Consider the following 20,905-nt stretch of genomic DNA (forward strand, 5'->3'; position numbering starts at 1 on the left):
AAGGATACGGGACTTTTTTAGATGGGTGGGGGAGGGTGAACTGTCTGCCACGTACAGGATAAAACATGAGCATGGATAGAGAAGGATGATAGCTCTGTGTGTGTGTGTGTGTGTGTGTGTGCGCGCGCGTGCCCACCCACACGGGCACGTGGGTGTAAGAAGAGTGGGTAGGGGAAGAAGACAAAAGCAAAAAACCACTCACAGTGAACAGTAAATGTTATGAAAAAGGAAGCTAGTATTCAATAGGAGCAAAAAAGAGAAGCAGAAGGTTTTAAATCATAGAAGGTTTTAAAAAAGAGGTGCAGGAATGTAATCTTTGGCTTACACGCACATCTGCACATATGTGTACATATGTAGGCACGTATCTATACACGTAAGATGTGTGAGATAGAGAAATGTTAAAAGTCAAATATTAAAGGGTATATTGTAAAATTCCCTTCACGCTCCTGCCCTTCCAGCTCTCTCATTCCCTCCTCTAAAAGTGGAAGTTACACATTTACTAGTAATTACTGAGCAACGGAGAGTGCAGAAAAAGTGAGCGCAAACTCCTGGAAACATGATGGGGGTGGGACTGGTGTTCAGGATCTTCTCATATACGGTAGTTTTCTCATATACGTGTGTGTGTGTATAGATATAGATCTAACCTTTTCTTCTTAGCTGTGTCTCTATTCTATGAATGCATCGCAATGCCCTTAACTGTATGGATGTACATTAAGAAAGTTTCAATCTTTTGCTATTATAAACAACTGTGCAAGTAACCGCCTTCACACACTCCTTGGCACTCAGGTGCAGGTCTATCTACCAGATTAACTCCCAGAGATACAATTGCTGAGTAGGAGTTAGCCAGGCAAAAACAAAGCAAAGGAACAGGACAAGAGTGAGGCTGCTTCCTGCAAAGGCAAAGGTGTGTGAGGAGATACGTAACTGCCCAGAAACAAACTATCATTGTGGCAAGAACACAGTGGGGAGAGTGCAGCCGGAGAGACACAGGGCCAGATCATGAGGGATCTTTATGACCAGGTTCGTGAGTGTGGATGGCATAATGAGATTGATATTTAAAAAAAAAAAAAAAAATGTTCTTGTGAGAGTGTGGAAGATGGGTTGGCAAAGATATGAAAGGGAAATCAGTTAGGATACAGACACGGTAATCCGGGGAGGAAATCACAAAGGCCTGCTAACCCGTCTTCCTGGGCACTGTTAGGCAAGTCCTCTCTGCTTGCCTCTTGTTCACCTCTCCTTTGGGGAGACTTCCAAGACCAACATCTGAGATGCCTCATGGTAAAGGAGCAGCCTGAGGGAGCGACGCAGTGACGGGATCCACCTCTCTACCCTGGAGTGGGAAAACATTCTTCCTGGTGTTAATCCTTCTACAGAGATTTGTGTACTCTCTGCCTCCCTCTTTTCGACAGAATAAATATCGTAGAATTTAAGAGCTGGAAAACATGTTCCATATAATAGTTCAAGGGTCCTCAAATTTGTGAGGTGCTTTCCATTTTCCTAAAAGCATGAGATCACAGGAGAGCAGACATTTTGAAGAAAGCGAGAGTGAACTTCTAAAGAAAAGACTGGGGTGGGTTGATGCTCAGGATCTAACACTTCATTAAGCCTGGAAAGGGAACAGGCAGTCATGACACCATTGTGTTTTTTCCCACCCCAAAATTCCCACACCACTGGAAGTTTAAGCTTAGGCAGGGTAGCAATAGAGTCACATTGAAGAAAACATCATTTCATGCCTAAATAAGTAGAGCAAAATATAAATAGGTTAAACTATTCAAGTTAAAACAGATCATTGGTGAGAGACCTAATATTAGAACATTTTCTCAAATTTAGGCATGCATCAGAATCACCTTATTAAAACATAGGTTGCTGGCTCCAGACTCGGAGTTCCTGATGCAGTGTGGGGAAGTGGGAATCAAGAATTTGCATTTCTAACACGTTCCTTGGTGATGTTGATGCTACAGTCTGGAGATCACACTTAGAGGAACATTCTACTAGAACAATGCCACCCTCCATATGGTAGCTATGTTCCCTATAGAACATATGTAGATATATATGGTCTTCCACAATAAAGGATTACTAGATTTTTTTATGACTTTAACGTATTGAGAAAAACATGTTACAAGCTTTATACTAAAGTGCCATTTGTCTTTATTTGTGAAACTCTTAGATTAGGATTAACGCATACTAATAGCATTATGTTAGCAGACAAACCTATAAAAGTTATGTCAAAGAATTCAGTTTCTAAAGGTCTACTTCATGGACCTTTAACCATCAAAAATAAAATTAAATGGCTTTTAAAAAAACATATTTCCTTAAGTAATCTATGAGAATGAATAAAACTAAAAAGCAAATCATGAACTGGAAATAAATTTGATCTAAAGATGGCAAGAAGTTAACATACATAATATATTCAAACTGATGGGGGACCAGCTGGTTAAGTGACCCACTCCTGATTTTGGCTCAGGTCATGATCTCACGGTCATGAGATTAAGCCCCATGTGGGGCACCATGCTGAGTGTGGAACCTGCTTAAGATTCTCTCTCTCCCTCTCTCTCTGACTCCCCTCCTTCGCACCCCCTCCCCTGTGCACATGCTCTTTCTCTCTCAAAAAAAAAAAAAAAAAAGCAAAAAACCCAACAAAAACCAAATCTATATCTGTATCATTCTCCAAACTGATAAGAAAACATTGAATGCCATTTAAAAATGGGGAATTCTGAAATAATTCTCAGAAAAGGAAGTAAAAGATTAATAAAATACTCATTCCTATTAGCAATGAAAATAATATAAATGAAAACAGCCATGAGAAACATCTTCTCACCTATTGTATTAGCAAAAACGAAAATGACATTAGTACTTATCACTGGCTCAATATACTGTGCAATATTCATACATTGCCACGAATGTGAAAAGTGAAACTTTCATATAAGTTCCATATGCATATCCTCTTTATTTCCTTCACTTTATAGGCAAGGAAGTTGCAAGTTTTAATTTTAACAAAATCATTATTTTTTAAAAGTCATGTGAGAATACTAGAGCTTGCATACATCAAGTTAGGAGTCACTTCAATTTCCATTAGGCAGTAAGCATTCTCTTGATTTTAATGATAGCCTTGTGAGACTTAGAGTGCAGGCTTGATTTACATAATCCCCCAAAGACAGCCCCAGAAATCCATTAAAGGTCACCTTACTTTCCCATACACATGCGAAATTCTAATCTGTTCATTCATTTCCTCTTCTATTATCACACTCCTCGCTTTTGTAAAGCTTACTGCTTATTATACTTTCATCTCAAATAGAAAATCTTTCAGGTTGGATTTCCATCCTACTAAACTCCATTCCAGTATGTATCACTTGCTCCTCTTCATGTTATAGTTATAGATTAAATAGTCATTTACTTTCTGATGTATGTAATATTGGAATCCAAACTGCAGAAATGTTCCTTGGAAGCATCAATACACCTTGAGGCGTAGCAGTGTGGGACGCGGTGTTTATCACTGCCGGCTCCGGGCTGCATATTAAAACCAGGTATCACATAATGGCCAGGGAGTGGAATTTATTTTTGTAATAAGCAAAGTAGAAAATCTCCTTAGTTCCCAAGTGTCCAGTTGCAGAAACCCAGAGTTAATGACTTGCTATTCATCATACCCTAGATATACAACTTTCATCACACAATTGACTCCTCTGAAAGGAAAGATCAACAACTGTCAGCTCCCCTAATAATGGAAAAAAAAATTAATTATTTTCACTCAAATTCTCCTTTGAGTTGAGGATGATCAATTTCAAAATCTTATTAGTTCTGCTAGTGTGAACCATTCAGATTCTCAGGGGAAAAAAACTAGGGAGACACTCTATTTTCTAAATCAACAATTTATGATTAATATTTCTGTCAACAAACGTCTTCCAATATTACAAAAACTGCAAACATAGACTTTAGTTTCACCATCGACATTTTAAATATGGGAATGATTACCACTTGTGCCTAACTAAGATGCTATTATATATAAAGGTATCCCTCGTAATAAACTAGAGAACATTTGAACATTTTCCGTAATACAACGAATAAATTGAGGAACTAAAATAAATTACTTAAAAAAAAAAAAAAAAGGATCCTCTAGATTATTAGCTCCTTCTTCTCCACACTGTCAGTTTAGTCCGGGATAGCCAGATCGAGCTCAAATAACATACAGAAGATCACTGGAGTTCTAATGCTGGGCTTATAAGAAAAGCTTAAATAGCCTGGCGTAGTATTCTGATACAACATTTTCCCATCTGTAGGGATATTCCTTTTGTATTAGGAAGAAACTATTTGGGCAATGAAATTTATTCTACTCTTTTATGAGCATTGTGGCTCCTCGTCAGTGAAGATACTCTCTGCAGTGTTCTTAAAGTATAATAGCTCTTCCCCAACCAGCTCAAGACAAATATCTTCACTGTTCAGGTGTACCCATGTGGCTTCGAGCAATGCAGCAAAAACCTCACTTGGAGAAACAGAGCTACTCTGTCTCAACCAGCATTTAACCAAAGAACCCAAGGCTTTTAAGCTAATTCCTCCCTACTATTTAAACTGCTGGCTGGGACTAGAAAATAAGTTCAGTATTTTCTACTTATCTCTAAGGTTAAAGGAATGAAAGTAGATAATATAGACCATAATTAGCAAACTAGGTAGGGCCCAGGGGCCAAATCTAGTCTAGTATCTGTTTCTGTAACTAAAGTTCTATTGGAACATACATTTTATGTATCATTCATAGTTGCTTTCATACTACAGTATCAGAATTGAGTAGTTTTGTCAGAGATGGTATAGCCTGCAAAGCTATAAAACATATTTACTATCTGGCTGTTTACAGAAAAAGCATATTGACCCCTGCTACAAACATCAGGTAACTGTGCATGGAGAACCAGTTCAAGATCTCAAAAATACAGTAGCCCACATTTGAGTATTTGCAGGGAACATAGTAAAACTGGTTTTCTTCCAACTTCAGAATTTATCAAATATGGACCTATATCTTGATTGAGCAACATAATACATTTTTTTTCAATGATGACAAAAAAAAATTGATAATCTAAAATGGGCAAGGCATTCTGTTAAACTCTGGAGAAGCCAAATAGAAAATCAGTTAATAATATATTACAGTTATTAGTGTGTTAAAATTTACAAAGTATTGGGAGATATTTGGTCTTTAAAATCACTCTGAAAATAGAGATTTTTTTTTCCTTTTAAAACCAGAGAGGTCAATAACTTTTCCAAGATCACACAGTTTATAAGGAACAGAGTTGGAATTGAATCTATCGTCTTACTCCAAGGGTATACTCCTTCTACTATTTTCATGCTACCCCTTATTACCCCTAGACACCTAAAAAATGCGCTCATACAACAGAAGTTACAAAAATATAATAGCATCCATAACTAACTAAGTTAATACCTTAAACATACCTGCTCCGTCACATGAAATTCTTTCTCTAAACATTTTAAAAGAGAAACAGTGTGGTCAATGTTAGGTTGAAACAAGGTTAACTGAAACTGTGCAAAAATAGAAGAGCTATCTGTTCCTTAATTATTAAGTAATTATTCAGGCTGAAATATTCTTAAATCTTTCTGGCATGCTTCTTAAGCTTCGTTAAAAAGGTATTTTAAGACCATCTTTTTAGTTTCCTACTAAGATAATTATACTTATATGCCTTTTCCAAATATTTGACAGACTTACGTTACTGTGAGCAAAGGAAAAAAAAATCAATACTTAGTTCAAAGGAGTGTACAAAAGTCAGCATTTTTCTACATTTTTACTTGCAGGCCACAACTTCAAAAAGTTATACTACTAAGAAGTATAATTAAGCCAGCAGCGAAGAAGGCGACTAGATTAACGCACTAACCAGCCCCCAGTGTGATGTGCTTCCTGGTAGGAAATAACAGACTCCGTGAGAGCACCTCCCATGATCTGTCTGCACTGGAGGAGGCGAGGGAGGCTCGTGGCAGAATTGGGGAGTAAAGTCCCCAAAGTCAGCCCAAAAACAGAGGAAAGGAGCTTAGTGAAAACCATCCTGGTTAGAGACTGACTACTGTATTTTGGAGAGCAGCAAGAAGATGTTGACAAGGGTGGAGCCAGACCAGAGCATCATGCTAGGCTCCCAGATGCGGAAAATTTTCCCTAATTAAGCTAAGCAATGGGTTTCCTCCCTGAACCACCCCCCCATCCCCAGTCACTTCAGGTCATACACTGCCTGGAGAGAACATGATGGTTCTAATAATTCCTTTTAGATATGATGACTTTAATAGGAAGAACATTAAATAATAAGGACATTACTTACTATTCACTTTCATGCTCTTGCCTGTAATTTTCTATAAATGGTTTTGTCTGGGTCACATATTATTGTTACCCAATAATTTGCACATAGTATCTTTGTGTACATTACTCCTAGGAGTATAATTTATTATTCAGAACTTTACAAATAAGCAATTCTGAAGTTGCCGTGTTTTCAAATACCTACCTAGGAGAGGTATACAAGTATATTACTATAAAATAGGTGTAACTATATGTGTAACACACACACCAGAACACATAAATTATTATAGATATATCTGAAGTATGTTTTTTTTTCCTTCTGGAATATTCAAGTAAAAATGCTATGACATAAATATTTTTCTAAACCTTCCAATCTCCTACTAGGAGACATAGATCAGGATCCAAACCATATATACCTCTGGGAGTGTGATTAGAAGTATAAGGGAAAAGGACTTTTTCATTTTACCCCATATGCTCCACTATCATTTCAATTTTCCTAAATTATACTAAGCCTGTATTGCTTTTGCAATTAAGAAGGGAGCTGGAGGGGCGCCTGGGTGGCTCAGTGGGTTAGAGCCTCTGCCTTCGGCTCAGGTCATGATCCCAGGGTCCTGAGACCGAGCCCCACATCCGGCTCTCTGCTCAGCAGGGAGCCTGCTTCCCTCTCTCTCTCTGCCTGCCTTTCTGCCTACTTGTGATCTCTGTCTGTCAAATAAATAAATAAAACCTTAAAAAAAAAAAAGAAGGGAGCTGGAGATCTTCTATTCATCTCAAACTTTAACCAGAAAGTTGAGGACAGCACAGCCCAGCTCCCTAGGTAGACCAGATGCTCTTCCTCCAGAGATGTTCCAGGGACCTTTGTATATTTTTATGGTGGCAATTGTATTTCTTTGTTGCTTTTGTTGCCTTTCCACCAGAGCATAAAAGTCAGGAAGGCAAGAACTATCAATGGCTTTTCATACTCACAACCTCAGAATCCCACACAGTGGCCAGCACGCAGTAAATATTCCAGGCACTCAATAAACAATGATTAAATCATGACTGCTTCTAAGAATATCTGATAATTACTGAATACATTCTTAGGTGCCAAGCACTGTGCTAGCCAAATTATAGCCACTATGTCATGTTATCCTGAAGAGTACTCCAGGGAGTACTACTGTAATTTCCATTTACAGATGAGGGAAATTAAGCTTAGAGAATTAAGTAATTTGGTAAACTAACACAAGAAGTGGCAATGCTGGGATACAAACCAAGGAAGTCTGAATTTACAGTTTGTGATCCTGACCTTCACGACATACCGAATAAATCGATGACTATGCATAAGAGAATGAATAGTGAAGATGTTTGTATCTAAAGAAGAATCCTATTCAAGAGATGGGCAGAGTAAGTTCAAAAATGAAGCAAGAGAAACCACTAATGGGGGTGAGGGGAGTACCACAATCCTCGCTGTCACCATCATTAGAAAAAGCAATTCAGTCTAAGCCTAGTGACTTCCAGCAACTGCACCCTCCTACATGAACATGTACACACTGCAGTTGGTGTAGTACCCCTGAAAACCTCCCTATGTTGCTAAATTGATTATAGAAATAATCTCTACCTTAAAAATCGAGATCAACATTTTTGCATATAAACTTAAAGTGGCTGTCTCTCTGGTGGTGACGAAGAACTACCTACTGCTAATGCACAGAGTTTTTATCAGCAATTCCATTTTTATTCACAGATACAGCAGCAGTGTGAGAAATAATCATCTGCATCTACAAAAACGAAAGATTCCAAAAAGCCACAGGTTACCTACCAGTCCATAATTCTTTAGTAAAGAAGAATTCTCTTTCTTTCAAGAGGAAGGGAAGAATGTCCAGGAGAAATTAATAATTTCTCAGGTCGACACCAGAGCAAAACTGATGATTTTTCACAAATGCCTCCAATTTAGTGGTAACTAAACCTTACTGGACAGACCCTGGAATACTTAATTCCATGCTCAAGACCTTACCTATTAAATAATAGTATTGGTCAGAAGCCAAGCACTTAACAAGGATGTGCTGTGCCATTTTGATTTGGGAAAATTCAGAATTCAAACTAAACCAGGCTTAAGTGGCTCAGAAATTTGTGAAAGTCTTCTGCTCAAATCACTAACAGCTAAGGCCCAGTGTACAAGTATCTTCCTGTCTTCAAAAGCAACCACTTACCTGGGTCCCATTTGAGAACCATAAAATAAAACCATTAGCTTCCATGCTCTGAAACATTCTATTCCACAATCTTTATCAGGGTCCTGGACACAAGTATCTTTTCAAATTTCATCTTCATTCTGTCCTTTCTTTTAGGAAAGAACATATTCCTAAATCCTAATCTACCAAAAATGTCATAAATCAATACACGGTCTTCAGAGTACCACAGAGATAAATTAAGCTCCTATTATTCAGAGCTACTGCATCAAAAAAAAAAAGTTATTAAACAAGCATCATTTTTAGTTTTACTGGGGAAAACTCAATTTAGTTCTGTTTTTCTTCCTATAAAGCTTCATCATTTCCTGGAACATAATATGATTCAACCATCTGTGATAGGCTAATATTGATTTCCGTATCTTCAATAGCACACTTAAAATCAACAAGCTTTAAAATGTTTAAATTCTAGTGATTCAATGGATTTTTTTTGCTAATATCAGATAGTTATTTTTAATAAATTAGGGTGTTTTGACATTTTACAATATAGTCTCCAGACCTGAAGAGGAATTATGATTTAAATATTTTGCAGTGAGAGAAGTCTCATGGTTCTTTACTGCAGGATATTTTGCAATATCAGTAGTTGTTACAGAAAGTCCTACACTGTACTTTCTAGCATGGAAATGACTGTGTCATGAGCAGGGCATGCCTTTCCACAACATCATTGATCCTGCCCAACTGAAAGCCTCCCTGGGGCCAGGAAGTGATTGTTCTCTATGAACCCTTCTTGGAATTCTCCTGAACAAGGCGAACCACAAACTAAAGAAAATCAAATCATGTAAAGTGAATTATAAAGTAGATTACATTTCACTGGTAGGGTGACCATTTGTTGCAGTTTGTCTTGGCAGCCACCAAATGCTGATTATTCCAACATAATAATCATCCCCTTTCACTCTCAAAAGTGTCCTAGTTTGGTGATTCACTGGTGATTTACTTCATGGAGGTTGCTAACGACATAGATTCCCAGATTCCAAGTATCTGTAAAGTGTATTTTAGTAAGTAAGAAGGGAAATGATAAAGGGCTTCATTTTCGACAGGGCTAAGAAAATCCGTGAGACAGAAATACAAGTGCCCAATAAAAAATGTTGATGCCTTACAAATTTCAGTTGCGGTTGATTCATATTGACTTCCTGCAGTTTGGTGCTTTGTATTCATTTTATCTTTTTCTAAAATAGCCTTTCTATGTGAGTCATAACAAATTAATAAGAAAAAGCAAATAACTATGAAAAATATTTTGGTGGAACTAATGGCCTTGTCTAAATATTACTTTCATTAGCTTTTTACTGTTCCTGTTACAGATAAGCAGACCCATTTGGGCAAACTTTATGAAAACGGCTAGATTTCTAGCTAAGTTATCCACGCAATCAAGCAACTGTCTTGTGATGTTAATCAATGTTGACATCATGACAGAAAGTTCAGACTTGCAAAACTCACCTCTGCTATCATCTTAGGAATATTTGGCTGAATTCACTGAACAAATGCTTCAACTCTACTTTTGCCTTGTCAATATAACCGTAATGACTGATTACGAATAATGTGACTACTTTTATGAGTCACTCTGAAAATCTCAAATCAAAGTAGTCATCATTCATGTCATAAACAAAGATACTTAACCATTTTTAGAAGAAGCTACATATTATTTCCTCAAGAGAAAAATACTTTGACCAGTTACTTGGGTCAGACTGCCTCCCTTTCGTCTATTCTCCACACAGCACAGAGGGATTTTTAAAAATTCCAATCACATCCTATCACTCATGACTCAAAACATTCCACGGGCTTGCCATCCCACCACAATAAAATCCAAAGTCCTTCCTATGACCCACGGAGTTCTACAAACCTCTGATACTAGTCTCCTACCTGAATTTTCCTCGTTCAGTTGGGTCTGATATCCTGACTTCTTGCAATTTCTTAAACTCACTTACTGTGTACCCTTCTCAGGATTGAATCTGTTATTTCTTTGGTGTGAACTGCCTTTGCCCCAGATCCTACTATGGCTCTCTTCCTTCCTCCCGTAATATAGGAGTCTGCTACATATCTGCTCATTAGAATGGTTCACAGTGAACATCCTGCCTAATATAGCAGTCCCTGAACCCCCACTCTATACATCCTTTCTGACTTTATTTTTCTTTAGCACGTCAATCTCAGTGTTATGTCTTGCATTATGTGTTATGTATTTGCCTGTTATCTGCTTCTAACCACTAGGATATAAGCTCCATGAGAGCAGGGACTTTGTCTCTTCTCTTCAATTATGTCTCTCTAGTGGCTACACCAGTGTTCATTAAATGAATGTTTCTAAGGCCTATTGGTCAGCAATCTGATTAAAGTAAATAGAACCTAATCATCTAAACTAATTTCAGAATTGGTGTTGAAATGTTTTGACTTCTGAATCTGAAGTCCACCACTCCCCCATTGCATTTGATCTTTAAATCCGCATCCTCTGAAATGCGTATTTTGCATTTCATTTGCATTTCAAATGCAGCATTGGTAAGAGTATAAATAGGTTGGTGAGATGGGAAGCAAACCTCTTGGGAGGGAAATCTGGCTGTATACACTAGAACTAAAAATAACAACAACAACAATAACAACAACATACGTTGACCTAGTATTTCTACTTCTAGCTATCTGTCCTACAACAATAAACACACAAGTGTCCAAAAGTATGTGTGCAAGAATGTTTATGATAGTATTTTGAATTTTTCCAGTTTGTGTTATTTCTGTAATTTAAATCAATTACTCAATCTTCCCCAGAGGGTAGGGTCAAAGCAATGACCAAGGAGAACAGCTTATAGTTCTATTGAACATGAGGCTTCAAAGGCTGAAGCTAAGTGAAGTGAGTGCTGACTACAATGTCCCAGTTTGGCAGGCCTCACAGTATCTGCCAGACATACAAGCCCCTTCAGAGAGGTTCCTTAGAGCCAAAGGGTCTGTACTAGGTTACTGGCCCACATAGCCACAATCTGCCAGACCAAGGAAGGGCACCCGCCCCAAAGGCAGCTCATGAGTTGATTGACCAGTGGCATGTCAGGTGGACATATCCTAGTTCTGCACCTCAAAGGGACATACTCAGCTTTCTCTCAGGTAGTTTAAACAAAAGGCACATCCAAGGAAGTCAACAGTTGGCAATGGAGCAAAAGCCAATGGGAACACAAGCAAGACAGGCAAACAGAAGGATAGAGGGTACGGGTGCACAGAAGCCGGAAGTCTAGCCGTAGTCCCATTTCTAGTCTTCTGAGGTGAGGCTGATCCCTGGCTTCTGCCACACCTCTTTCACCAGGCAGAAACAAAACATCAATCAACCATCTGCTAAATTATCTTTAAAATAATGCTCTTTAAACTATATTTTACTATGTATCTGTTTTTTATAACTAACAGAACATTAAATTGACGATTAGATTAAGCCTTGAAAGTGCTTAGCTCTGAAAAGATAATTGTTTCCTCTCTACCCACTAATTATGTATAATTCATAATAAAAATACTACAAAATCCACAAAAAGGGTGAGTCCTAATAAGTCAGATTTTTTTTTTGATCATTTTATGAAATATCAAGTACTTTCCAAAAAAAAAAAAAATTCTGGTGATGTACATTCAGGTTTAACTTGCCTAATAAGTAATCAAGTATTATCCAAGGTAAGACTGGGAAGGGAAAGTCCACATCACAGACCAAAGCACCTTGTCTACCAAAAGTTAGGACACCAATAGACAAATGATTTCTGATGGAAGAAAGACAGCATATTTTTAAATTTTTAAAAATATGCTTTGGCATTAAAAAAAAGACAAACCATAAGAGACTCTTAATCTCACAAAACAAACTGAGAGTTGCTGAGGGGTGAGGGAGTAGGGAGAGGGTGGTTGGGGAGGCTATGTGCTATGGTGAGTGCTGTGAAGTGTGTAGGCCTGATAATTCACAGACCTGTACCCCGGGACTAATAATACATGTTAATAAAAATAATTTTTAAAAATGGGTCACAGACAAAAAGAGGTAAGCATATCAGTAAATAATACTGTTTTACCTAATACCTCTTAATATTTTTCAGTGCTGTTAGGAAATTGTTACAGGAATATATCCAATTATTAATTTAAAGCCCAGGAAGCCTAGAATTTTTAAGCACCTATTTTATTCAGAGGAATAAAATTTTAAATTTTGGTTTAAAACACGAAATAAAAAAAAATTCTTTTTCTAATCAATTATCACAAAGGTTTCAGAGCCTACATACTGGGAAAGTCTTGAGTCTTGGTACTTCCATTCCTTATGTTCCTCATTGCTTCATGATAGAGGTGTAGTGAAAGGAGACAAAAAGGGCCACGTGTCCAAAGTGTTAATTTTCACACAACAAAGCAGCCAGCCTTTCCCCATGTGGATTGCAATAGTGGGGGGAAAAAAAGCAAGGCTTAAAAAGAAAAAGATAGATCCCTATCTCCTTTCCCCTCATCTCCCAGCCCTGTACCAATAACCCTCATTCTAGTTCAGCCACTCTGTGAACCCAACACAGTATTTACACATACTGATTTCTAATTACAAAGAGTTTTTTCTGTCTGACCAAGTTTTACCATCTCATATTGTTGACTCTTCAGCTAGTGACCAGTAATGACACATCTGAATCAAAGCTGTGTTCTCTTTGGATTATAATGTAAAATGATCCCTTGACATTACTAATCTTGTTAGATTATTTGACATAGATAAAATTTTTGCTCCCTTTGTTGACTCTCTCTTTTTTTTTTTAAATAGCCTATGGAGATGTAATTTATGTAACATGTAATTTACCCATTTAAAACGTACAATTCATTGTTTTTAATGTAGTCACAGAGCTGTGGAACTATCACACTTTATTTTCATACATTTATTTTCAACATTTTCATGCCACCTACCAAAAACAGACAAACAAAACCAAAAAACAACAACAAAAAAATTGTACCCATATCTCTCATTCCCCTTTTTCATGCCCCTGGGAACTCTTATTTTTTGCCTCTATGAATCTGCCTATTCTGGACATTTCATATACCATAAATATAATCCAATGCTGGTCTTTCATGACCAGCTTCTATCTTTTAATATAACATATATTTTATATGCTGACTCATTCCCTGAATAGGATTTGCATCACATCCACACAAATTGTTTTCCAAATATTAAAAGCATATTTTGGGGGCACCTGGGTGGCTCAGTCGGTTAAGCAGCTGCCTTCAGCTCAGGTCATAATCGCCGGGTCCTGGGATCGAGCCCCACATTGGGCTCCCTGCTCAGTAGGGGAGCCTGCTTTCCCCCTCTCCCTCTGCCTGTTGCTCTGCCTACTTGTGGTCTCTCTCCACCTCTCTAATAAATAAATAAAATCTTTAAAAAAATAAAATAAAAGCATATTTTGGACATTTATGGATGTATATCAAATAGTTTTCCAAATTTACTGCTCTTCACAGTTTCTTACTGAAATCAGAAGACTAGATAGGATCTTCAAAATAGAAAGCGATCACCAAATTCTGCAAACTGACCACACAAATCCTACACATAACAAAAACTAAACTCTTTGATATAAATACACTCACACCTGACTAAAATCACATTATTATACACATTCATCCTCCCCCAAATGCCCAATCTATTTATGGAATAAAAATAAAAGGACCTCTTATAATTCAAAATATTATATAACTGGTACAAAATGAGCAAATACATTGAAAATACACTTCACCCAAGAAAATATACAAATGGCAAGTAAGCAAGTAATGTGGAAACATTCTCAACATCAGTAGCCTTCAGGGAAATGTAAATCAAAACCACAATGAGATTCTACTTTACACCTACGAGGATTGCTAATCAGAAATATTCATAATACCAAGTGTTGGCAAGGATACAAAGAAAATCAAACCCTTGTGCATTGCTGGTAGAACATAAAATATTACAGCCACTTTTGAAAACAGTTTGGTAGTTAACCAAAGTTAAACATCTACTTCACTGTAATAGCTAGCATCTCTAGGAATATAGGCTTTTAACAGTGATACATGCAAATACATTTCAGTAGAAATAAAAACGCATTTCTAGGGGTGCCTGGGTGGCTCAGTGGGTTAAAGCCTCTGCCTTTGGCTCAGGTCATGATCCCAGGGCCCTGGGATGGAGCCCCACATCGGGCTCTCTGCTCAGCAGGGAGCCTGCTTCCTCCCTTCTCTCTCTCTGCCTGCCTCTCTGCCTACTTGTGATCTGTCAAATAAATAAATAAAATCTTTAAAAAAAATGCATTTCTACCCGAAGACACATGTCTGTAGCATTTATATAAATGTTCATATCTTTACTCATAATATCCCTAAACTGGAAAAATTCTAATGTTCATTAGCTTGTACATGAACATACAAAATGTGGTAGGTCCATACAATGGAATCATAAAAAGGAGCAAATTACAGATATACATACACACATAAGGGATTAAAAAAAATTCTGATTTGGGGGGAACACAGGTATAAAAGACTACATATTGTATAATACCATCTAAATAAATTTTCTAGAAAAGGCTAAACTATGGAGACAGAAAGCAGATCCCTGGTTGCCTGGGACTGGCCAACTAGGACTGGTGGGAGCCTCACTTAAGCGCAAATGGGAGGAGGGAACTTCTAAAGGTAATGGAAGTGTTCAAAAATCAGACCGTGGTGAGGCTTGCACAATTGCATATACTTATACTGAAACTCATTACACTGTATATTTAAAATGGGTGAGTTGTAAAGTATATAAATCTTACCTCAAAAAAGCTTTTAAAACAAAAAAAAGACTGTACAAGTATTCATAAATATAAACCATTCAAACCATCTTGCAATAGCTCCATTCATATAATGCATACTACTCATGGACAGGTAATCATGACATGAACATTTTTGCCATTCATTCCTACATCAGCAAGTTCTCACACTGCAAACAGTATGAGGACTCCTTTATACTTGTAAAAATAACTGAGGCTCTCAAAGAACTGTTTGTCAATATTTATCACATTAGAAAATACACTCTGTCAATATTTATCATATGGGAAACAAAAATGGTGAATTAAAAAAAATCTTTATAGATTCAATCTAAAAAAATAATAAACCTATATGTTAACACATACAAAAATGTGTTTAATGAAAAGTATAATTATTTTCCAAAACAAAAGAAAAAATGGTGAGATCAGCATTTTTTTCTATTTTTGCCAATCCGTTTAGTGTTTGGATGAATAGGAGACAGCCATATTCCAATATCCACTCCTGCATTCAATTTGATGGCATAGCACACTGTACAAAACTCCACTGTACACTCAAGAGAAAATGAGAGTGAAAAGGCAAACAGCATCTTAATATTATTAGGAAAATAGTTCTGATCTCACTGACCCTCTCAAAGGGTCTTGGGAATGCCCAGTGATCCTCTGGCCATCCTTTGAAAACTGCTGGCTTTGATTCTGTCTTAAAACCAACCGAGATTCATTTTAATTAGATTGTTTAATCTGTAGGGTCATTAATATAGATATTTCAGAATTAAGTTTTTTGACAAACAGGCTCAGAAAATTTTCTGAATATTGGGGCGCCTGGGTGGTGCAGTTGGTTAAGCATCTGATTCTTGGTTTCAGCTCAGATTGTGATCTCAGGGTTGTGAGTACATGTATAGAAAAGCTCCCACTTAGTTTCTGTATTTGCTTCTAAAATAATAGATGTTCATGAATTTGTCTAAAATAAACCTTAATACCATAACCTAAAACAATCATGCTAATTTTAATATTTGAAAACACAATTATTTAGTGGTCAGTTTAGAAAGCCTGGTCAATTTCAGTTAATATTTATTTCTCCTATGCCTTACAGATAAAAGATAATAATATAATCAGGAGGCTATATTTGCCTTACGTCCTGAAATGGTTGATGATGCTCACTGAAGACATACCAGTTCATTTGGGATGTCTCCAAAGCTTTGGTCCTCCGAATTGAGTGGTACTTCCCAAGTGATATGATTTAAAACTCATCGAAATTCCAGAGTTTATAACTTGAACTTAAAAACAACAGTTTCAGTACTTACTTTACAATATCTCCTTCAAGAGCAATCACTCTTTTAATGATCTTCTGTTCTGGGTTTTTAGGGGACCTAGAATAAAATAAGGTTATACAATCAGTTAAGTCTCTATTGTTTTAAGACAATGAAAAGCAATTTTGTGACAAAAGGGCTATATTAAAATCCTTCCCACCCATGACAGTGACATCAATCCTACCTAGGTCTCAAGTAATAGAAAGTTACTATTGACGTCATTCCCAATTTAAACCCTTGGAGGAGGAGAAGCCATGCTGAAAGTTTATTCAAATAAAAAATACAGAGGGAGGGTGCCTGGGTGGCTCACTTGGTTAAGTGACTGCCTTCAGCTCAGGTCATAATCCTGGAGTCCCAAGATCAAGTCCCATATTGGGCTTCCTTCTCAGCAGGGAGTCTGCTTCTGCCTCTGACCCTCTCCCCTTTCATGCTCTCTCTCTCTCTCTCAAGTAAATAAATAAAATCTTTTAAAAAATTAAAAATTTTAAAAAAGAGGGATAAGAATTTTAACATTAAAGCTAAGCACCTGTAAGAAAGAGGATTCATCACATAAGAAAATGCTTAAACACTTCTTTAAAATCATATACTTAAGTTTCTTTAATTCATTTAAAATAAACAGTGGAATTTGATTTAAATCCTCAAGAAAACAATAAAGATGAGAGGTGTTTAAAAAAAAAATCAGAAGATCCTTTTTTAAAAATTGTGTTATGTTAGTCACCATACAATACATCATTAGTTCTTTTTTTTTAAGATTTTATTTATTTATTTATTTGACAGAGAGATCACATGTAGGCAGAGAGGTAGACAGAGGGAGAGAGGGAAGCAGGCCCCCCGCTGAGCAGAAAGCCCAATGCAGGGCTCGGTCCCAGGACCCTGAGACCATGACCAGAGCCGAAGGTAGAAGCCCAACCCAACGAGCAACCCAGGCACCCCCATCATTAGTGTTTGATGTAATGTTCCAAGATTCATTGTTTACATATAACACCCAGCGCTCCATGCAGTACGTCTCCTCCTTAATACCCACCACTAGGCTTACCCAACATCCCACCCTCCTCCCCTCTAAAACCTTCAATTTGTTTCTCTGAGTCCACAGTCGCTCATGGTTCATCCCCCCTCTGATTTCTCCCCTTCACTTTTCCTTTCCTTCTCCTAATGTCCTCCATGTTATTCCTTATGTTCCATAAGTAAGTGAAACCATATGATAATTGACTTTCTCTGCTTGACTTATTTCACTCAGCATAATCTCCTCCAGTCCCATCCATTCAGATGCAAAAGTTGGGTGTTCATCCTTTCTAATGGCTGAGTAATATTCCACTGTATATATGGACCACATCTTCTTTATCCATTCATCTGTTGAAGGGCATCTCAGCCCTTTCCATAGTTTGGCTATTGTGGCCATAGCTGCTATGAACATTGGGGTACATATGGCCCTTCTTTCCACTACATCTGTGTCTTTGGGGTAAATACCTAGTAGTGCAATTGCATGGTCATAGAGTAGCTCTATTTTTTATTTTTTGAGGAATCTCCACACTGTTTTCTAGTATCTGCACCAACTTGCATTCCCACCAACAGTGTAAGAGGGCTCCCCTTTCTCCACATCCTCTCCAACATCTGTTGTTTCTTGCCTTGTTAATTTTTGCCATTCTAACTGGTGTAAGGTGGTAACTCAATGTAGTTTTGATTTGGAATTCCCTGATGGCTAATGATCATAAACATTTTTTCATGTGTCTGTTAGCCATTTGTATGTATCAGAAGATCCTTTTAAACTGCATTTAGGTTTAGCCATTTGAAAATTATGCAATTTGGAGTGCTAAAACAAGGGTACTGACATCCAACTCTATCCCTGGAATTTCACTCTGGGGAAGTCCATGTCCATCCTGAGCAGCCCTACTGAGAGACTTGTTTGATGAGGAAATAAGGTCTGCCAACCATGTGAGTGAGCTTAACAGCAGAACCTTCAGACCTAGTCAAGTATTCAGAGCCTAGCTCTGGCCAACAGTGTCACTATAGTCTCATGAGAGACCACAAGCCAGACCACCCACCCATGCTGCTTCTGGCTTCCTGATACTCAGAAAATGTGTGAGATAATAAACATTTGTTGTTTTGAGCTTTGAAATGTTGGAGTAATTTGTTACGCAGCAATGACTAAATCTTAATAAGGCCAATTTGCTGCCAATAACATTTTAAGTCTTTGAACAGATACATTTCAAGGAACATCTCATACATCATCACATAAATGATCATTTAATATGAATTTGGAAATCAAGGATAGATAAAAATATTCTCAATTCAAGTCACATTTTGAATGGAGTTGCTTTTAAAAAGGAAAGTAAATGCACAAAAACTGAAATGATTAAATATATTCAAAATGTAATACTTCATCAAAGTAAATATGCAGTTTCAATAAGATTTATATTTCATATTATATCTTGCAGAGAAAATGAAATCATCTAAACCATTTGCATCTCCTTGTGAAAATTAGTCTCACAATTTTTCACTAAATTATAAATATTCTTTATTTTAGAAGGAAATTTGATCAGAGTTTTTGACTGAACTGTTCCCTTCACTGCCTGATTAACCATTATATTTCTATAATTTTACTGCCATTACACACAGCCCGAGTGAAAGGATCTCCGCAAAGTGATGCTGATGAAATTGTGCAGGACTACTTATAGACATTTAGAAAATTCCCCTTCCATGTCTATCTGTTTTAGATAATCAAAAATGTATAAGATAACATTAAGCCTCAGTGATCACCAAACAGCTGGATTTTAGAACAATGGAATATCATTTTCCTATTATACTGACAAACAAAATAATGATAATAATAATAATAATAATACTAGAATACAGTTTGCTGTTGAGGGTCTAGGGACATGGGTACTCTCTATATAAAGGAAATGGTCATTAACAGACTTTTCTGTAAAACAGTGTCAATATTTTATATTCTTTTTTTTAAGATTTTTTATTTATTTATTTGACAGAGAGAAAGAGATCACAAGTAGGAAGAGAGGTAGGCAGAGGGAGAGGGAGAAGCAGGCTCCCTGCTGAGCAGAGCACCCAATGCGGGGCTTGATCCCAGGCCCCTGAGACCATTATCTGAGCCAAAGACAGAGGCTTAACCCACTGAGCCACCCACGTGCCCAAGATTTTATATTCTTTAGTGTGACAATTATATTTTTAGGAATTTGTCCTAATGAAATGATTATGTATATATACAAAATTTTAGTTATATGGATATTACCTATTTTAAAAAGTCGTTAAGAGTAGATTGGTTAAAAAGTCTATCCACATAATAAAATATTTTCCAGTCATTAAAAGTTATAAAAGGGTTTTTAATGATGTGAAATTATCAATGTAATTTAGAGATTAAAATGGAAATAGAAGGGGTGCCTGGGTGGCTCAGTGGGTTAAAGCCTCTGCCTTCACCTCAGGTCATGATCTCAGGGTCCTGTAATCGAGCCCTGCATCAGGCTCTCTGCTCAGCGGGGAGCCTGCTCCCCCCACCCCCGCCTGCCTCTCTGCCTACTTATGATCTCTGTCTGTCAAATAAATAAAATCTTTCAAAAAAATATTTAAAAAATGGAAATAGAAAATATTATGTGTACTGTGACCTTATATCTATAATTGGAGAAAGGAAATTCACATGCAACTGTACTAGCAAAAAATCAGGAAGGACATAAAACCAAAGCTGGGGGTATGGAGTTCCGTATATGATTAAAGAAAAAAATGCCTAGATTTTTTGGTTCAGATTTGTGGAAAGTATATAAACAGATGACAACTGTTTGGGTCATATGACGTTACCTGAGAAGAAAAGCTCCAAGAAAGGGGTGAGACCTGGTGCTAAATGCCAAGTTCCCCCACCTAATATGGACGCAGTATTAACGTTAATGAAATAATATGAAAAGCAATTCTAATCACCGTAAAGCAATATCTAATGCCAACAACTTTTAAGCTTTTGAGGGACTTGAAAAGTACTTTATATTTTAAAATAATGTGTATTTTAAGATCATGAGGCAAAACAGAATACGCAAAGTGAGCTATCTATATAATTAAAGTCTTATGAATTACCACTTGAAATATATCTATAAATTTTAATGTAATACTAAACTCATGAATCTAATCAAATGATTCAAAATGGTTAAAAAAAAGCTATTACTAACATTAATCCCGTTACTGCTCAAAATCTATATCTATATTTTAATCATTAGGCTGTTGAATGTAAGTAGAAGTGGTATGAAAGTTATTATAGATTTACACTGTGAAAGTCATTGAACTTCCCTTTGTCTAAATTTTCTTGGCCATTTGCCTATCTCCTGGGAAGTGTCAAAAATAACAAGTGAAGGATTATGTGCCTTCCTTTAGGGATACAATATATGCTGTCCA

The 20,905-nt window shown here is 37.0% G+C and overlaps 1 protein-coding gene across 3 annotated transcripts in view; it reads right to left on the minus strand.

Moving 5' to 3' along the window:
• The window catches only part of IMMP2L (inner mitochondrial membrane peptidase subunit 2), an 860,098-nt gene that overhangs the window by 249,345 nt on the left and 589,848 nt on the right, over positions 1-20,905 (minus strand). For all 3 annotated transcript variants that reach the window (XM_080819140.1, XM_080819139.1, XM_080819141.1), the window contains exon 5: positions 16,514-16,579. In XM_080819140.1, the coding sequence (XP_080675266.1) occupies positions 16,514-16,579 (66 nt within the window). The remainder of the gene's footprint in view (positions 1-16,513; positions 16,580-20,905) is intronic.

Source organism: Martes martes (genome assembly GCF_963455335.1).
Source record: "Martes martes genome assembly, chromosome: 11".
In the NCBI taxonomy this organism is placed as follows: Eukaryota; Metazoa; Chordata; class Mammalia; order Carnivora; family Mustelidae; genus Martes; species Martes martes.